Source organism: Chroicocephalus ridibundus, chromosome 3, assembly GCF_963924245.1.
Source record: "Chroicocephalus ridibundus chromosome 3, bChrRid1.1, whole genome shotgun sequence".
Lineage (NCBI taxonomy): Eukaryota > Metazoa > Chordata > Aves > Charadriiformes > Laridae > Chroicocephalus > Chroicocephalus ridibundus.
In genome coordinates, this window is record NC_086286.1 from 122,325,355 (window position 1) to 122,345,593 (window position 20,239).

At 41.1% G+C, this 20,239-nt stretch overlaps 1 protein-coding gene across 5 annotated transcripts in view; it reads right to left on the reverse strand.

Moving 5' to 3' along the window:
* The window catches only part of CD2AP (CD2 associated protein), an 87,025-nt gene that overhangs the window by 49,183 nt on the left and 17,603 nt on the right, over positions 1 to 20,239 (reverse strand). For 3 of the 5 annotated variants that reach the window (XR_010070472.1, XM_063330603.1, XM_063330602.1), the window contains exon 2: positions 14,236 to 14,396. The exons of 1 other annotated variant lie outside the window; for it this stretch is intronic. Coding sequence is in view for 3 of the 4 variants with exons in the window: in XM_063330603.1 (XP_063186673.1) it covers positions 14,236 to 14,396 (161 nt within the window). In the remaining variant the exon portion in view is untranslated. Of the gene's footprint in view, positions 1 to 8,398; positions 8,815 to 14,235; positions 14,397 to 20,239 lie in introns of those variants that run through there. One more of the 5 variants, XM_063330604.1, reaches the window with a different exon arrangement.

A 20,239-nucleotide genomic window follows, 5' to 3' on the forward strand; every position in this document is an offset into this window, starting at 1 on the left:
GGAAACTGCTCTAAGATTCCTAGTTCAAAAGCACACGTCAGGATGCTCTGACATACGTACCCATCACCACCATCAGCAGTTTCATCCTGGGCATCATCGCTGTGACTCTCTAACCTTTTGGACATACTAAGGTTTACAAAAGCAGTCACTTTTAAACAAGGTATGTATCCGTTTAAATTTCTGAGAACTGACACTAACCAATTCAAGCGCTAATAAGTGTCCTGTTAATAAGAGCCTGCAATTTTTACATCTCTGCCTAAACAGCTAGCCTGACTTTCAGTGGTTGGAAAACAGCGGTGCCCACAGGTCTCACCTCTGTGTCCAAATCAAAGATCAAGTGACCCAGGTACCATGATATCCAACCTGAACTTGCCAAGACTCCAATTCACTGGCTTCACAACAAGTAAGGCATTTTTCTTTCTTTGTTTTAGCTTTTTTTTAAGTCAGCCTTGTACAGCCAAACTAAGAGAGTCTGTTCTGTGACAATAACAACAAAAAACCTCCGCGACACTTCAGCTTGTTTTGAGATGAGGCCACCACCAGCTGCCAGCCAGCAAAAAACAAATGAAAGTCTGACATTAACTGCAGCTGGAAATTTTAATATTTTCATTATGCCAGCCCGCTGCTGCTCAAGGCTTGTCAGTGTTTCCATTAGCAACACAGATTTTAGGCATTTATGACTTGGCAGGAGAAGGTCAATACAGACTGTCTTTTGGCATGGAACACACTCAACTGAGAAGTAACCACCCACTCGTTCTTTTGCAGACTACAGCACTAGTCAGAAAGGTTTGAAGTTTTCATAATATCCACTAAACACGTATTTCACAACAACTACAAACTTTGCCAAAATCACTACAGGCTGATACGCCAAAATGCATATAAATCTAACTCAATAGCAAAAAAAGATTGGGGAGATAAGGGGCTTTTGTTTTAATTGCACCTGTCACAGTTTAACAATTCCTCAGGGAAATGTATATATTTATATATAAAAATCTCAAAGTCATTTAGATACAGCAACATGTGAAACAAGAATTATTCTTCTTTATACACAGACAAAAATCTAACACATCTAAGTTCTCCTATAGCCTCATGATGGCCATTAAACTAAACAAATAAGCAGGCGGTCCTGACCTACTTTTTAAGGGAGGGAGCAGACAGCCTTCCCACCATCAGCCGCCCGCCCCTGCATCACTCCAGCGGGGACAGCAGGATCCTCCCCACATCCCTCGCCAGAAGCAAAAGAGCACTACGCTCAGCAGGGCACCGGAGACAGAGAAAGCAGGTCAGATCCTCTGAAAGGACACGAGGAATGGACGGTTATAAATATGAAGTCTGTTCCTGAATTACAGGGCACAGAGAAGTTCATTACCCAGCAAACCTCAGTCCTTTTAGCTAGATTCTCCAAGGATAAATATTAAGATTGTCGCTGCCCACCTCCCTCTACATATGTCATTATACCAAGAACAGTCCTCTTTAGACTTTTTGCATTATTTTCACTATAAACTACAAAACATGAGCTTCTACAAAAGCAATGTGCATTTCTGTTAACGGCCAAGTACATTTTAAAGCAAGATCTCAAACAGCAGAAAACAGTCTCAATCTCCAAAGACGCTGAGATGACAAATACACAAATATAAGTGTCTGAGCCTCCACATACCATTTCTCATCTCTTTCCTTCCCCTTTTCTCATCTCTCTTCCTCCCCATCAGAACAGCAGTAACAACCTATGGACTGGCAAATTAAGTTTATGATTCATATCTTACTTGGGCAGAAAATAAAGAAGTCAGAATTGAACCTGTCACTTATTTTAGGGGAGAGGGAGGAATTGGAAGCTTGTGATAAATCTACAGGCAATAGTTTTGTTTATACAAGTTTATCTCTTCCCCTCACAGCCTGCAAAACCCCATCACTGAAAAATAACACATATGTATGTATGTGACTGCATATAAATACATGTAAAAATCTGTATAGCTGCATACAGAGGAGATAGTCAGCCATAATCTGTTCAAGCGCAGTGAAACACCATGGTTCTTGGACCGCAAAAATCTTCACATAGCCAGTTATTTAAGCACCCATTCCCTCTTGTGAGTTACAAGCAGCAGACAGGCTAACAACAGGCTGAGTTACAGCAGCAGACAGGCAGGCACAAGGCGGCTTTAACACCTCCAGTCTCTTAAATCTAAAAGATCCCACGTCCTTCCATTTTGCCAGTGTCTCCTCCTTGAATAGAAAACACGTTTTCTCATCCTCAATGCAGGCGCCTACAGAGGTCAAATATTTAATAAAGGCAAAGAAATATAGATGAATAATTTGCAGCTATTCCTACTCGCCCCATTCCTTTGCCATACTTGCCATGAACTAAAGGGCAAGACAACTGATGAACCAAAATAGCTGAGAAGATCCTGAGCTCTCTCCCTGGAGACAGTAGGGACTGTAACAGTAAACCACTGGGATTATTTTTAAGTGCTGACCCAGGATCAGGCTGAACCAACAGTAAGGCAGCATCACTCGTCATTGCCTCTTCCAAAACTGAAATTGCTTCATATTCCGACTTCTGTACACCCCAGACAAAGGCATTTCTGTTCAAGACTAAGGTTGGAAAAAAATTTCCAGCTGACATGAACCCCCAGCAGTTTCCATGGGAGCTACAGACACAGAGTGCTATGGAAGCGACTGGTCCTGTCACTCCTCAACACAGCACACCCCTCGCTCAAAGGCCATTATGGGCTGAGCAGGGCTTTGGAAATTCCCCTCTATATTATAGGAGTTTTACACATTTATATCTAAAGCTTTCACATGCTTTAAACATGAGAGTACAGAAAGCAAGCATGCAAAGTCCTGGTAGATAAACTTATCCACCGTCAAGGAATTCCAGAAGACATCTCTGGACTCTGAGTATAGCAGTTTCATAAATGGTTGGAGAAATATTTTCAGAAAGTTGAATTATTAATACTTGTGCCTGCTGCAGATTGAAATCACAACTTCTAACTTCCCCCCCAAGAATAAAATATAATTAGCTACAGAACTAACTCAAACCAGGCTTAACACTTCTCCAGTTTGCAGACAGAACCCCAACATTTCCTTCTATTAAGTCACGCCCCCATCAGATCACTCAGCATAAAGTTTAACAAGTTACCAATATTTTTTTTACATCCGTTATGCTAAATACAGATCATATAATCATACTGCTTCCCTGTTAGGAAGAAAGGCATCATCAGTCAGGCAAGGTATCACTTCTTTCTCACAATACATAAGCAGGATCTCTGGGAAGCATAAAAAAAAAATATTACTGAGTCATTTCAGACTTACAGACTAAAACTTGAGCCGTTGAATAAATGCAATATTTGAAGGTGAAGAACAGGCAGACAACTGGACTTTCCTAAATAAGGAAAACTCATCTCTACAGAGGGAATGTAGGAACAGGCTTGGAATTTCAGATCTTGACACAGATTACATATATAAAACAAGTTATTATACATGCATATTTTTATACATATATATATTATGGACAACTGGATACCTATAAGACTTGTTCCAAACAAGTGTCAAAACAGATTCTGATTTGAGGTCTTGTTAATATTTGCAAAATACACAAGAGCTAAAAATATGTAATATCTAAGAAGCTTTCGCAATGTTAAAAAAGGCTCTTTCCATCTGTTTTCAACACGGACCAAAGCCCAGATGCAGAAAGGCACAGCAGTCAGATCACCAGACCTACCAACAGTGGGGCACAGAATCTTAAATTAACAGGAGTAACTAAAGGAAGCACAGATGTTTACATCAATGTTTCCCAATAACTTATTTTAAAAATAAAGTTAGCCTTAAAATACTTCTAAAAATAACACCTGAAGAGTATTTTATGGTGATGCCACATTCACAGCCAGATAAAAACATCTTAAAATGTTAATTGCTTTTCTTTTTTATTCTACTTGCTTACACATACGAAAATTTAATTATATTTCTTGCAATTGTTTTATAGACTAACAGTTAATGTCCTGTCAACCACCAGCCACAAAACAGTGCTTTAGATGAATGAAACCACGTTATCACATGTGGCAGAGGGCAAGACCTAGATCCAGCTCCCACAGCACGTGATGTTTTATCAAGCCTCCTACACAAGGGAAGGCAGGAAGACACATTTCTTTCCCTTCTCCCAATTAACTGCCTCTATTGCTGGTCCACAGAAATGTGTGATCCATGAAACACTACAGGTTCACTTTGGTGTTTAACTTGGAACATCCCTTGTTCTTTCTTGTCATCCTCCTGCATCTGCTGTGCTCAGCTTTCTTCTTCCCTGCATCCCTCTCCCAGAGCACCCATCTCTTTCCATTCCCTGTAAAACCTCCAGCACTTCACTCGTGGCCACCCCTGCACAAAGGTTAAAGCAAATTAAAAACATTGCCTTGCTTAAGACACAACATTAAATGCTCGTGAGATTTGCTGAATCAGGGCTAAAAATATAAACCGCAAAATCTCACTGATGATTGATAAAATGTAATCTTCAAACCTGTTTTAAAGATTCACGTATTGACTAACATTTTTAACTAAAAACACAACTTCAACTAAAAACACACCTTGCTTTCTGCTGGTGTTTTTTTAAGCATAGAGAGGAGACTGGGCAGCTGCCCATTATCATCATCAGTTTCTAACAGTTTGAAAGCTTATTACATCAAGTCCAAATCTAATGAACTCACATTACATACACTGAAATAATGTTTTTAGAAAGTGAAGAGTACAGAAAAAGCTAAGCCCAGCATACATTTACCACATCTAACTTTGAGATCAGTTCATTGTAATAGATAGAACTCAGTGTTCAAGGAAAGAAAAACATATATTGAAAAATAAATTTAATACTGAAAATACCACAGTAGAGGAGAGCTAACTTCCCCCCTTCAAAAGGATGACACATCAAAAAAAAAATAAATTCACAAATAGTGCAAGTATTATGAGAAGACAGGCCAGATGAGTTAGCCTCACGCAAGTCTAAGTTTCAAGTTCCCAAGTAGATTACTTCATTCAACATCATTTAAAAAAGCAAAATAACAGATATAGTATTTAGCATTTGGGTGTACACACATGTTGATTTATTATACATATGGCAAAGTACTAAAAATGCAGCGCTGGAATGCACGCCCAGAGCCCCCCAGGTTGTAACAAACATTACTTATTACATTACTTGGATAACTGACCTTTTTGGTACTATTACATATGCGAATTCCAGAGTACATATTTATGGCTGTATTTTAGACTTCTGTATACAGTAAAGGCCTAAACGTAAAAGCAAGTTTTCTGGACACGTCCAGTCAATTATTGCTGACCAAGGCGCTGGCGATGCTGTGTGGAGTCGACTCAATAAGGGTTGCCAGCACCATCTGATGCAACACAGCCTGTGCAAGGCTCCAGCCAGAGAACGATTACCTTTCTCCCTTGCTTGGAGAGGAAGTTATAAAATTACGTGCAAATCAAGTGTACAAAGTAAATACGGAAGGGCAAAAGAGCAGAGTGTTTCATGTGGTTAAAGGAGTAACTACTTGTATATACCTGTTGGCCCTTCCAGACTAGTTTGTGCAACAAACCATCACACCCAAACTGAGCAGCACCACGAATATCCAGGAGCACGCAGTTACAGCGGAGGTGACACCACAAGCCGATACACCATTTAGGAAAGCAAGAGGCATATGCACAATCAAGAAACTTGAATAAGTCAAATCAGAGAGAATAATTGGCATCTTTAGCAGTACTCACACAAGCCGTTAATCACCTTTGATCGTGCTGTCCCTTCGGAACAGTAACTCAAGTTCCCTTCCATACCTGTACTGCCACTGAGGCAAAATTTAGGAGCTCCTTCCATTTATATAAATACATATATAAATATATTTTAAAATTCTAAATATTAAAAGAGGCACTGGTGTTTTCTTCCTTCTCTGTTCACATTCAGCCACGAAAAGACTTCATGATGCTACAGATTTTTACTCTTAGAACAATTTTCAAACGCAAAGTGAAAACTTCTTGACAGGTGTTTTTTTAAGCCTTTTAAAGCATGGATGCCCATCTAGAACAGGGAAAGGGCCACATAATTTCACCAGATTTTCTGCTCTTAAATAGTTAACTCTTGAGCAAAGCATCTGTGACATTTCAGATCTAATAGTCCATCAAGATAAGTAATTCGTATAGCCACATAACTTTCTCATGCCGTTGTCTTTACAATCAACATACCTGTACCGCCTTGGAATATGAAATAATTCACACATCCCCATCTAACGCCAACAGGGCAATAAAATCCCAGTGCAGACACAGTGACGATATGAGAAGACAACCCGGCAGGCAGGTGCCCAGGAGAGGCTGTGGTGGCATTGCTGTGTCAGCAACGGCAGCTCTAGGGTGCAAAGTCTCAGACCATCTGCAAACTCAAACCAACCTCAAAGCTTTGCTTTTCCCCCCTCTTCACGCCAGACTCAGTCAGCTTTACGGAGGGAACTCACGGGGTCAGGGCCCGGCTGGTATAAACCAAAGCAGTCAATCCAGGGATTCAACTGCAAGAGTCACAGGAATAAGAATAATCCATGATGAGCTCTGAATCCCAGCAAACACTCTTATATATGACTATACGCCTATATGTATCAGTGCAGTTGGCCATAACTGCCAATGTTTTCAGCTGTTGGTTTTTGTTGTTTTTTTTTTTTTGGTTGTTGTTTTGTTGTGTTTTTGTTGGGGTTTTTGTGTGGGGTTTTGGTTTTTTTTTGGTTTGGGTTTTTTGTGGGTTTTTTTGTTTGTTTGTTTGTTTTTTAAATCTTATCTTTAGAAACAATGGTTCCCCCATCATAAGCAAGGCTCACCCAAGCCATTTATGTTCCGGTTGGAAGAAACCTGTTTCCTTGTTTATTCAGGCCAAAATAGCTGGCTAATAGAGACCCGTCTCTCACCCCACCAGCACAGGAATCATTATGACCATTCTTGCAGATCCCAGACACATGCCGATGGACAGGATAAGCAGAAGCTGCTCAGGAAAGGCCACATAGCACTCCCTGATAACACACTCTCCCATGGCACTATTTTCTCCAAAAAACGGGAGAAAAAAAGTCAGCAGGAATAATAGATGCACCATCACACCAGCAAGAGGTCTTAAAGCACCAGCCTGAACTCTCAACTTCCTTCCTTGTCAGGAGACAAAGAGCCAGCTTGCACACATCATTTCTCTCATATACTCAGCACCGAAACCAAAATTACTTAATATGGCTTTCAATCTTGCATGTTATCTTTGTTTCTGAAAAACAAGAACTGCCAGCTTCAAAGCAAGCATCGCCTCCTTACCGGCAGGGCTGCCTACCTCTCCCTGGGGACACTAACGACACCTCCGAGCGACTCAGTGTCACCTCCCTACACTACCCACTGCCATGACAGTTTCCTCAAAACAACAGTAAAGCAAAGGAAAAAGGCTGTATAAACTGAAATATCATTTGACCAACAGGATTGATAAATTACTGCATATATAATTATCTCCAAGCTTTACTTGGATGCAAAGAATTCAGAAAGAACACACAGAAGAGCAAACCCCAAAATTCTGGAAATAGATGTGTGTTATTCTATTCTATAAAGACATCCTAATTACTTCAAACTAGATGCACCTGCTTATTCTATATACATTATTTAAAAGCTTGCAGTTATTAATCTGTTGGGGTTTTTTTAATTAATGTTATTACATTATTTAATTGTGCCTAGGTTAGAACTAAGAACGACCTAGAAGAGAGTGACACTGTCTCGTCCTCGATCTCTCCCGACTCCATGATTCCTGTCTAAAGTTCTGGGAGAGGCCTATTTTCTATTTTTGAAGAGAAATTATGGAAGACACTATGCTTGAAGGAGATTTCAGACAAAACTTCTCTCACCGGTTCACAGCACGCTCAGTGCTTAACAGCATCCCACCAGCGAGGACATGGGAAGGAGGCGGCAAAGACTCAGCCTTAAGAAGGTAGGTCAGCTCTGCTAATACTCTACAGTTTTGGTCTAGGGGAGCTTTTAAGGGAAGGAAAGGGGCTTGTTTTTTTTGTTTTTTACATGGACAAACACATAGACCAGGAAGTTGAAGAAGAAAGTAACCTCTAAAAACAAATCACCCTTTTTAAAAGAAATTCTTCATGCAAGCACCACAGTAGTCCGCAACTCCTAAGTATCTCTACGCACCACAGGAGGGTAGATAAGTTAAACCAAACCCAAGTACTTTTGTTGCACAAACAACCCTAAGGCCACGAATTGACAATATATATTAATTAAAATATAAAAGTTATATTGCAATCAGAATTTCTAAATTTGTGCTGCCATTCATGCTCATTACCGCGAAACACAATGTCTGTTTGCAGTATTTGATGTTAAGAACATGCGGAAAATAAAGCAAGCTTACCTCTTCCAAGGACATATTTGCTCAAACACACCCAGTGTTGCAGGTTTGTTTTTTTTTTATTTAGGGGGAGGAAGAAAAAAAAAAAAAGTCACAGCGAGCAAAGTTCACGTGTTAACCTGAAAAGGATCCAAGCTTGGCACTGAGCTCAGTGGGAGCAGCTGCACACACCTGCGCCGGCAAAAAGTCTTCTGTGAACCAGGCCGATGGCAGACGCGTCCTCCGCTGAGCGGGCGGCTGAAGCGGAGCATATCCCAAACACGCTTGGAGAAGTGTCCGGCTTGCTCACCAGAGCGCCTCTGAAGCCTACCGGCAAACTTTTCTACCTTAACTGATGAAAGCTACTAAGTAATCTAGCCGCTGCTCCTCCCTCATTCGGGTTACTGCCTTGAGCTTATGATCGAACTGGTTTTACTACTGTGAAAAAGGCATCTTAGTCACAATACAGCTAGTTACAAAACTAAGAGAGCAATAAATGAAATCAAACAAGGAACCTGAGTTCTTAAAAACCTTCTCAGCTATGTACGAACAAAAACAAGTAGAAGGATGACCACCAAATCATCATTTCCCGCTTATGAACACAATAGTTGGCTGGAGAGTGAATAGAGCTACTCTAAATAAACAAACAAACAACAAAATACCAAAAAAAAACAACCCAAAACCAAACCAAAAAGCCTTCCACGTCCCCCACACACCCTAACAGCTCCAAAAGCCTCACACATTCAGTCTTAACAGCGTTGCTGCACTGCTCTGACCCATGCTGGAGATGAATTTCTGTCTGCACGTTTCACACTCTGATGAGTTTTAGAAAGGAAAGGACCCTCTCAAAGAAAACAATAAAAGTCTGCTAGGTTTCCACTGCTAATTCCTTTCAGGAATTTATGAAGTTGTTTATTTTAAATTGCCCATACAGGAAGAGGAAGAAAAATGGCACTAACAATGTCAGGAACAAGAACTGTAATTCAAATATTTCAACACACAGTTCAAACAGGAATTTCAAATTGGGTTTTGTTAATAAAATTGGAACTCTATGAACTCCAAAATCCAACACTGCAACACAAGCAGAAAACCTTTTGAAAAGGCTTATTACTGAAAAGTGAATTCAAGGAAATTAGCTTCACAAGTGGGCAGTGTAATTGCTTGTAGTTTTTTTAGCTACTTGTTTTCAACTATAAAGTCACTGGAAGCTTCTCCACCACCCCTGGTGTCAGAGCGCTGGTTTCAGGACTGCTTTGGACATCCCACCCCTTGACTTCTCTCCCAACCTTTACAATACCTTCCACTCTCCGTCCAACACAGTGACACTGTCACACTAGTATCCGAGGATGTTCTGGAGGCTTTATGGGTTCCCTTTAACTGAATCTACCTTGCTTTTAATGCAAAACAACATAGGTGGAAACCAGCGCCAAGAACTGCACCTTTGGGAGACCATCTCAGACTGCTGGTTGACCCATCAAGTGATGAGCTTGCAGAAAATAGCCAGGTCTCAGCTGGCACTCGGAACCAGGCACTACCAAGCTCCAATCCTTCTTTCAGGATCTCACCGTCAATGGGCAAAAAGTTTGGGTAGAAGCCAAAAAACCCAACCAAAAAGTTACCAGCAGATGTTCTATGGTACCAAGCATCAGCATCACATCAGTGTCCACAGGAAGCTTCCATACATTCCTTTCTGCATACAAACATTCCAAAGTCATATAGTGCTTAGCTCACCTACTTGTCTGCACAACAAATTAACCCATTTGGAAACACAGTGACAGCTTCCTTTGCTGCACCTCTGACAGCAAGACCCAATCACTACTACTACGTGAAACATAAACCCAGTACCGCTGCCTAAAACTATTCTGCAGTACTTAGAAGATACGAGAAAAAAAAAAAAGTAAGACCTAATCAAGAAGCTATTTCCTGCACGACTTTAACAACTCAAAATGAAGTTGACAGCACTTGGTCAAAACATAAGGAGTTGTGTAAAACATCAGTATTAGCAGAGCCCAGAAGGAGGGAACAGAAGGGGACTGATCTGCTTTGGCGGTGATGACACAGTCCGAATCTGGGGCATCCAATACATCCAGGTGGCATGCAGCCGTAATCGTCCTGTCAACTTTTGGTTGTCCTTCAAACAGGCAAGAAGCAACCGCACGCTGCCTGGCAGCCAAGGACAGTTTACAGCCACCATCAACGCAACAAGCTCTTTTCCTGCCCTCAGACAAGATGAAGAACAGACAAACAAATAAAATGAGCAAAAAACCAAACTAGGCTTGACTTAGCGCATCCCTGCCAATTCTCCTGCAGTTGTCTGATGAAAATCAAAGGCTTCTTTTGAAGAATTCATCTTCTCTAAAGATATCTAACATTTGAAAGAAAAACATGTCCATCTTCACCCAGTTTAATCTCTCATATATTTATTATCATAGAATCATAGAATCATTTAGGTTGGAAAAGACCCTTGGGATCATCAAGTCCAACCATCAACTCCACTCTACAAAGTTCTCCCTTACACCATATCCCCTAACACCACATCTAAACACATTATGTTTTTAAATATTTTATATGTGTACATGAAGAGGCTAGGCAAATCTAGTGGATGACACATGCACTTTCAGTTTCAAATGCTAGTTTTGTTCAGGTCAGCACAGATGATAATTTACCATCCAAATTCTGCATGGAAAGGTTATACCCTGGCCTCAGTTCAATTCTTACAAACCAGCATATATACCACCAAAAAAAGCCAGATTTATCCATGTAGTGAGTTCAGGCCAGATCCCCATCTAATGCATGAAATTATACTCATAAAAGGAGAATAAGATCCTTTCAGGAAGGAAAAAGTATTCAAGCACAGTCCCTGAATTTTGCATCCAAACGTGTAAAACTTGGTGCAACCCTTGGTCCTGTCCACACTGATTTGTTCTCAGATTTGTTGACCCATTTGGTCACACTTATACTAACCTGACCTGTGAGATCCACCCCATGCACCTGAGGTCCCCCCAGCCCTCCCAGTCTGGTGTCCTTCCAGCTGTTTTGTCCTCACTGCATCATTCAGACCATCAGCCTCCTTTCCCTTTGGTGTGGGTCATGAGAACTTGGCATTATTTGTCCCTTTTCAGCATCCTTCTTGTTATTAATCCTCCCAATTAACTTGCTACACTTCTCTACTCTCAACCCTACATCCCCTTTGCAGGAGCTGTAGGGAGGTTCCTGCTTAGAGCAGTAAGACACCCCATCCCATCGAAAACTCAGAGGACACAGAGGCCACCACCACCTGGTGGTGGTGAGCTACTGGGCGAGGCAGCAAATAAGTAAATCCATTTCTCAAGGGACCTTCCTTGTTCACAAGGCCAAAGTACAGCCCTGCTTGTTTCCACCTCCCTCCTGCAGCTCAACCACACCTTGTCCTGGTGCAATGTTAACACCCGCACGCTGGAGCATTTGAGTTTAGCTGCTGAGGCTCGGTATTTGCAGCGCTGCAGTCATAGTAGCGTTTCACAACAATCTACTGCAGCAGCAAATGAGAAGGGGTGGTAGGGGGGAGGGAGAAAAACCCCACTTTTCTACAACAGCTTTCCCAGAAACAGTCTCTTGAACTATCACTACCTGCAAATTAATTTCTAAGAAGGAACTATAATCAAGTTGGCGATGAAGAAAACCATGACTTTCACTTCCCTAACAATTAATGCTTTCCCATCATCTCATCACTGCGTATCAGTCTTCCAGCCTATGCATACCGTCTTAAAAGTTCCCAAGATCAGCCTCATAACTTGCCTTTTTGGTGTTGAAGTTGAGTTATCCCCTGTTGTCATGAAACCAGAGATAATCTTCTTCTGCACAACTTCTTTTCCACTTCTCCAAATCCCTATGCCTTCTAGGAAACTGACTGTCCCCTATAACTCAGGATATCCGACCATGCCATGCCCATACTGAACAGCCGTATAGTTAAAAATACCTGGAGCTGAAATGCATAAGAAGTTTTCAGGATGGAAATAATTATAAGTGAAGTTTATAAAAGCCACAGGGGCAGAAGCGCAGAAAACACCCAAGAAGTTTACTTTTTAACGCGGAAACAAGCCACATCCAACCCCTCTTTGCTGTTCAGTAGAAAGATGCTCTTGATGACACAAAAACCAGAGAAGAGCCATATCTATGCTTTCTTCCTATATGGCACTTGAGTGCTAATTAAAGTACATCATCAACACAGTTAATCGTCAAAACACCACTTAAGGTAAAATCAAGTTATGATCTCCACAGGACTCAGAATGGACTTAGAACAAAACTACAAACAACTTAAAAACATTAGACAAGCGAAAGGCATTCCTTCAAACTTTTCCCTGGTAAAAGACCATCTCTGAGAATAACTGGATTATTCCCACCAGTTTTAAAGAGTGGATACTTAAATCCCTCCGCAATAAATCAAAAATGAGTAATTTTACTTTTTCACAGTTAAGTTGAACAGAAAAATTGACAAGTTTTATGTAAGCAAGTGTAAAATATTTATAGCACTGGACTAATTTCTCCCTAGGTGTAACAATATGAAAATAGCACAGTAAAATACTGTCATAGTTTGGGCTGGGCTGGCCACTAAATGAACGACAGATGCTCTCTTTAATTAGGTAGTTCTGTTTTACAAAGAATTAATTTCACCTCAAAAGACAGGAATATCTAAATTCTCTTTGATTATACTTTACGGTAGTTACACTAAGGAATCCTTGGAAGTTACCAACAAGGTTAGATAGCATAAAGAAGCAACAATCTCTGTAACACTTGCGTAGTTTAGATGAGAAAATATCTGCAGCTCAACAGACTCTGAATTTCAGGAGTTACATGTGGAATAGCACACCTAGCTGCTTTGCAGTCTCCTTCATTGTAACCAACTCATAAATAGGTGCATACTCAATATTACATTTAGAAACTTTGCAGAGAAAACAGGAAAGATATGGAAGGTGCAAACAAGAACTTCAATTAAAATTAGGACACAAACACAGAATAAATATAAAGGGTTAAATAAAAGGTTTCAGAAGCAGTATCTCACAGTAGAAGACAGCTACTGCAAGTCAGTTGCACAGCACTGAGGGAGACAGAGATCCCAGAGTCAAGGATCCTGTTTAGAGAGATGATGACTAATCCAAAAACAGAGTGCTTCAGCCCAGTGGAGCACTTACCTCACACCCTTCCCGTTTCAGATATTTGCTGCTGAAAAATAGGGAACCCGGTCAGGAAACCAAACAAGCTGAAAGCCAACCTGATGTCATAGTTACCTTTTAGCCGGACACATTCCTTTCCCTGTCCCTTTGCACAGTCACGAGAGAGGCGGTGCCGGCAGCGGGGAGTCCAGGGTAGGGCAGAATTGCTCCTTCAAACAAAGCAGCTTAACCCAACCCAGGCTGAAGCACCCACACAACCACAGCCTGAGGATGTAGTTTTTCATTATAGCTGAGCTGACTGAGCCGTGACCCCACTTTCTCAACTCTCTCATGGCTTGATGTCTTCTGTAGGGGTAGATTTGGGGTTTTTTTTGTGTGTTTTTAGTTTTTTGATCAGTTCATCTCACTAAAGCAGGTCACCGTGGGTGCAGACAACTGTTAGTGCACTGCCACAGGAAGAAGGAAACAGAATGTACAGTGCAAGGGTACAGACCAAGAGAAATGCTGAAGTGAATAAGAACAGACAGCAGAACTTAAATGAAAAGGTCTTCAAAAGCATACTAAAAAAAGAAATTAATCAGCTAAAAGGCCTTCCAGTTAAAAAAATCATCTTGTTACAAATACAACTGATGTGTAATTCTAACCATTTCAATAATAACTAGCCTGCTGTATGGTCACAGTAAAACCAAGTCAATGCAGAAAACTCACCTTCACAAAATTGTCAGGGAACATGCCCCTTTTGCCATTTAGCTCCCCTTCTAACCATCCTTCTTCTTCCAGTTTTTTCACATTCCTGATGATTTCCCCAACTCTGATCGTTAACTCATCATCATGCACTGCATCATAGTCATATTCCACGATATAGTCCACTAAAAAAAAAAATAAATTAAATACCACAGTGAGTGCAACTTAGGCACGGCAATGCAACTTGAAAGCCATGCATGTACAAAAAGGCAGACATAATGACAAATGCTAAGAACGAGCATTTCCCTTACAGCAACACTCATTTATTAATTGCAGTGTTCCCAACCATTTTAAGGGCGGGGAGGGGGGGAACGGACAGTCACCTATTAGAATACAGTGAATTTAGGAATATGACACCAGGTCGTATTTCAGTGGTGGGTGGGTTTTGTGCATGTGTGGTGGGAGGGATTACTAGCAGTGATTCCTTTTCCCCCTGCCTTGCCAAGTCCCAGCCCAAGATTTACCCATTATGCCCACAGGGCAAGAATTTGTTACTCAATGCATATTTGGGGCCAAGGAGGGAGAAAGGTTCAAATTGTGCGTGTACGGTACATACATGCAATGCTTTGTTAATTCTCAAACTTGCATTTGCTATCATATCTGCAAAAAACTGATTGCTGCACACACAATATTTTTGCAGGTTTCATCTAAAAAGTGTAATACAGCCAGAAGGTGTACAACTGACAATTTCATACAACTTAATTTGCACAGGTGTGTAAAAGGCACCCTCCTTCAGATTCATCTGGCTTTGTATGAAGAATAAGCAAGTGAGCATTAATTTTGATATAGTTAAGTTTACTCAGAGGAGCATAGCAATGTATTTACATACTTGTCCGTATGTTGCACAAGAGCCATGAGAGCTGCTTACTGACAGCTTAAGGCTTGTTTGGCAATAAAAACTTATTTGTTCATCAAGAATTTCTGTTTGTGCCAGAAATTTCCACAAGCCTGCAGCAATCAAATAATCTTCCCTCTCACTCAAACCCAGTCAGGAAACCCAGGCACTACCAAATATAACACTGTTCTCGCCGAAACCTCCCTCTCCTCTGCAGATCACAACAAACACGCACAAAGACAAGAGCACAACAGGGTTAAAAGACGGAAATCCTGAACGGCTGTAGACGTTTTTTGCCAGGTTACTACTAATTCTATCGGTGCACGATAATAGCCAACAATTAATTCACAAATTAAGGAATGAAACAGAGGAAAGTATTTTTTCCTGGTATTGAACTTACAGCTCCATTAAATCAATGTGTAATTCTGGTCTGTGGACAGTTGTGATTAAAAGCGCTGCTGCACACATGTTGGAATGTGGCTTTTATCACTCTGCTGCTTATAGAAGAGACCAGAAAACCCTTGGCAAAAACCAAGACTACATGATAGTGCCCTGAACACAAGAGAAGCTAGAATGGTCTGCTGTCCGGCAAACGATTGTCTGAATACAGCCATTAACAAAGGAGCCAGTCAAATATAAACACGAAGGCTTAAGTTTTGCTTTTTTTCCTTTAGGAAACAAAATTTGGTTTCTTCATTATGAACAGAAGTCATCACCAGAGTTACCTGCTCATCACACATACTCTGGAACTCACAACATACACTTTTTGTACTGTATACGTTTATTTTTGCCAAACATTTTCTCTAAGCTTGCTTCAAAGCATCATGTTTCCCCATTACCGCCTGCAGCAAGCATAGTAGTTTTGTCTTGCTTCTGCACTGAATTGTTTTTTGAGTGGCTGACATGAAATATTGCCCAACAGATAGGAAATTCTGGCAGCCACAGATCATAAAGACAAGTGCCGTTCATCACCTACAGTCTGGAAATAAAAGTGTCATCTCCCAACCAACTCAACCCAACAATTTTGGAAACCTACAAATGCATAAAAAAAATTAGGAAATAGCCATGTTACATATTTCTCTCATGATAAACTCTGTTTTTAAGCGCATTAGCAGGTATTATATTTCAATATACACACTACAGGACATTTTTACAAAGTTAAACATGGAAAATGGATCAGAACACAGTGTCAGTCACGGTAAATGCTTACAGCATGGCAGGCTACAACTCTAACTGCCAAAACACCTGGTCCTTTTTCCACAGGAGTAGTAGGTAATCACAGCCACACTACGCCAACATGAACTAATTATTTTGAAAGCTTCTTTATTTCCTTGGGGGAACATTTCTATATTTGTTCTTGAAATGCACAACACATTCATTTTGGTCACCTTTCCAGACTGTAAAGCATGGACTCAGTCATGCCAACAAGTGAAGGAGGATCTCCAGAACTTCTCAGTCATCATTCATGAGTCTGTGCTCCAGAGATAAATAGCAACAAATTAATATCAGCTTTTTGTTTTTGAGATCTAGGTGCTGAATATCATCTTGTATTTGTCAGTGATACTCAGTATCACCCTCATTCTCATGGATACGTATACAAAACAGATCTAAACTCTGTTCTCTCACCTAAAAAGTGAGAGAGGTCATTGGGAATATCAAGATAGTTTCATCCCATACCTTTTTTTTCATATGATGACACGTAAATATGAAGCAGCTACACATCTCTATACTACTTGGTCCTTAAGAGGAACATTTAACGGTTTTGCTTTTCAACATTAGCAATTAGCTAATGAACCATCCAGGTAATTTGGACTGCAGTGTGACAGGCAAGAAGCCATCCTACTGCCAGAACAGTCCAGATTAAATAAGCCTCTGAAAGGTCTTAAAGTACAATATTTATCCAAGCAAAAACAGTGTTCTGTGATGACAGAAAATGTTTTTAAGGAATCACAACTCCTTATGATAACAATAATTAGGAGTCACGTCAGTCCATGGATTATACTTCTGAATGCTTGAAGTAGTTCTGAATGCTTCAAGTTCTCACTTAAAAGCTTTACTCAAGAACAGATGCGATACTAAAATCGGTTGGCAATAAATTGGACTGCAGTAATATAAACTGGTCAAAACTTTCACAAACCAGAAAGCCTCAACTGATAAAAGGTGGAGATGAAGCCCTCAGCAACACGAATTACAAAAATTACCTATCTTAACTCCCCTCTGCTTTTTACGCAGCTTTCTGAATTTCAAACCCAACTCTGACCAATTATCTGTAGCTTAAAAGTCCATAATGACCAAGTCTTGGAAGAAAAATAGTCTTCTCAAGCTTGAGCATGAACATTGTGAGGTTAACCATACTTTTCTTCCACATCCAGCAGGACCAAAGCTCACCTGAGAGGAAGTCAACATCCTCCTAGTTTTCAGAGGCAGCAGAGGCCTTCACAAACCACCTCCTATACAAGTGTGCAAAGAAGATTTCTTTATCCTAAATCTCTAACAAATAAGTGGCAACCCTGTTCTGGCAAGAATTCCAAAGATAAACATAAGACATCACCTGGCACATCCTTCCAACCAAAGAAAGAGGGAAGGAAACAAAAAATGACAAACCAAATCAGAGTCAGGTTGATTAAGGTATTACAGAAAGTCAGTTATAGCAGATTGTAAGTACCGACAGAACAAATTTAGAAACACAGGAGTCAGTTCAGTGCCCTGGTAGCAGTCAAGGAGCTGGAAGCTCTGTTCAATGAAGCATCAGACACAGCTAAGCTTGTGTCACTCAAGAGCACCACAGTGGTCACAATGGGAATTAGCAGATGTATGAAGACAAAATAATGCGTGACTAACCTGACAGCCTTCCACAATGAAATGACTATTTCAGTAAACAATGGGAAGGCAGTGGACATTGTTTATCTCAACTTCATCAAGGCTTTGGACATTGCCTCCCGTAACATCCTCATACACAAACTGGTTGAGTAGAGGCCAGATGAGTATACAGTGAAATGGACTGATAACTGTGCAAAATGCCAGTCTTAAAGGGTTGTAATGAAAAAAAAGTCCAGCTGGAGGAGAGTCACCAGTGGTATGCTCCAGAAGTCTGTGCTGAGTTGTCCAACATCTTCATTAATGATTGGGATGATGGGACTGAATGCACCCTTAGCAAGTCTGCAGATGATACAAAACCATCAGGAGTAGCTGACAGACCAGATGGGTGCACTGCTATTCAGAGGGACCTCAACCGGATGAGGAAATGAGCCAGCAGGAACCTCATGAAGTTCAAAGGGAAATGCCAACTCCTGCCCCTGGGGAGGAACAACCCCATGCACCAGTACAGGCTGTGGACTGCTTGGCTGGAAAGCAGCTTGTCAGAGGAGGACCTGGTGGACACCAGGTTGACGTTGAGCCAGCAATGCGCCCTTGCAGCAAAAGGCAGGCAGCAGCATTTTGGGCTGCATTAGGAGGAGTATTGCTAGCAGCTCGAGGGAAGTGATCCTCCCCCTCTGCTCAGCACTAGCAAGACCATCTGGAGACATACCTGTTCTGGGCTCCCCAGTACAAGACAGACATGAATGTATTAGAGTGAGCCCAGCAAAGGGCCACAAAGATGATTAAGGGACCAGAGTATCTTCATACAAGAAAAGGCTGGGAGAAGGCTCAGGGAGATCTTATTGACAAGGGTATGGAGAAGACTGAGTGGTGCCCAGTAAAACAAGAAGATGGCACAAACTGAAATGGAAAAAAATCCACTTAAACACACACACACATACATATATATATACACATATACACACACACACTGCAAGAGTGATCAAACACTGTAACTGTTTGTCCTGGGGGGCTCTGTAGTCTCCTTAGAAATGTTCAAAACCCAACTGGACACAGTCCTGAGCAACCTGCTGTATCTGACTGTGCAGGAGAGTTGGACTAAATGATCTCCAAAGGTGCCTTCCAGCCTCAACAATTCTGTGACTGATTCAAGCCAAAGATACACCATCAGTGGCAGCTTTCTATCATCCAGCCATGACAGCTTCCCAACGTAATTAGAGAATTTCCCAGATGGTGCTTTTTGAAGGTTTTGACCCCTTTTCAGAGGCGGGGAATTGATTAAATCAATAGTGCTAAGTAAAAACACATATTCTGGACATCTTTGGGGGAAAGGTGGTTATAGCAGACTTTATGGGAGTGGTCTGTTCAGCCCTCCGTTTTGAGTAAGATGACAATTTGACTAATGAAACAATAAAACAGGCCAAACACGTCAAAGCCACTCAGCCCCCTCAACCACTACAGACTACGTTGTTCCCTGTGGCAAAGAGGAAAAAGTGTCCTATCTAACAACACTGCCTCTTTGACAAAATAGCTGACGCCTTAGCCAGCGTAGCAACACTGCCTGCACAAGGCATTCAGTCACTGCTGGCACAGGTGGACTCTCCTCCAGAACTTACACAACCGGCTCTTCTGCCAACCACATCGCAGTGCCAGAGCAGAAGGCAAGCCTCCCAATAGGCATGGCTGCATAACACCCATCGTCACTGATTTTAAACAGAGGAAGTCTTCGGCTACTCAGACTCTTTCTGAAGTTGGCTATTATAGGTAACTAAGGCCCTCTGGGCACCCTATAAAAAAACCCCAAAAAAACCAAAACACACACCCCCATAAATAAATCGAGAAAGAGAATGGAAAAATATACTGAAATTCTAGCATGCCTGTGTCTTCAATAGAAATAACCAAGTATCAGACATTCATTCAGCAAAGAGCACAATTTCACATTCTTGAAACTTTGTTTAGGATATTACAATACTGTCAGAATCCAGTGACCTTTCTGTAGTAGCCAGAAAAAGAGACAAACCAAATATAAAATAAATTCCATGAAAAACAAATTTAATAGCTTGTAAAATGAAAAAAAAAAATCATTCATGGGATAACTGAAATCCGTGAATTGACTCAAGCTATTCAGGAAGCCTTGCTGAAATTTGCAGAAGACATGGAGGGAGAGAGTCCAACATCAAGCAGCAAGAGGAGCTCGAGTTGTGTGCCGTGCTCCATAAAGGTCTCTTCAGGCAGGTTTTAGGTCAGTTCAGATTAATTTATTGGAACATGAACCCTGGAAAGTTGTGTGGCCTCCAAAAACATCTTGCCAGC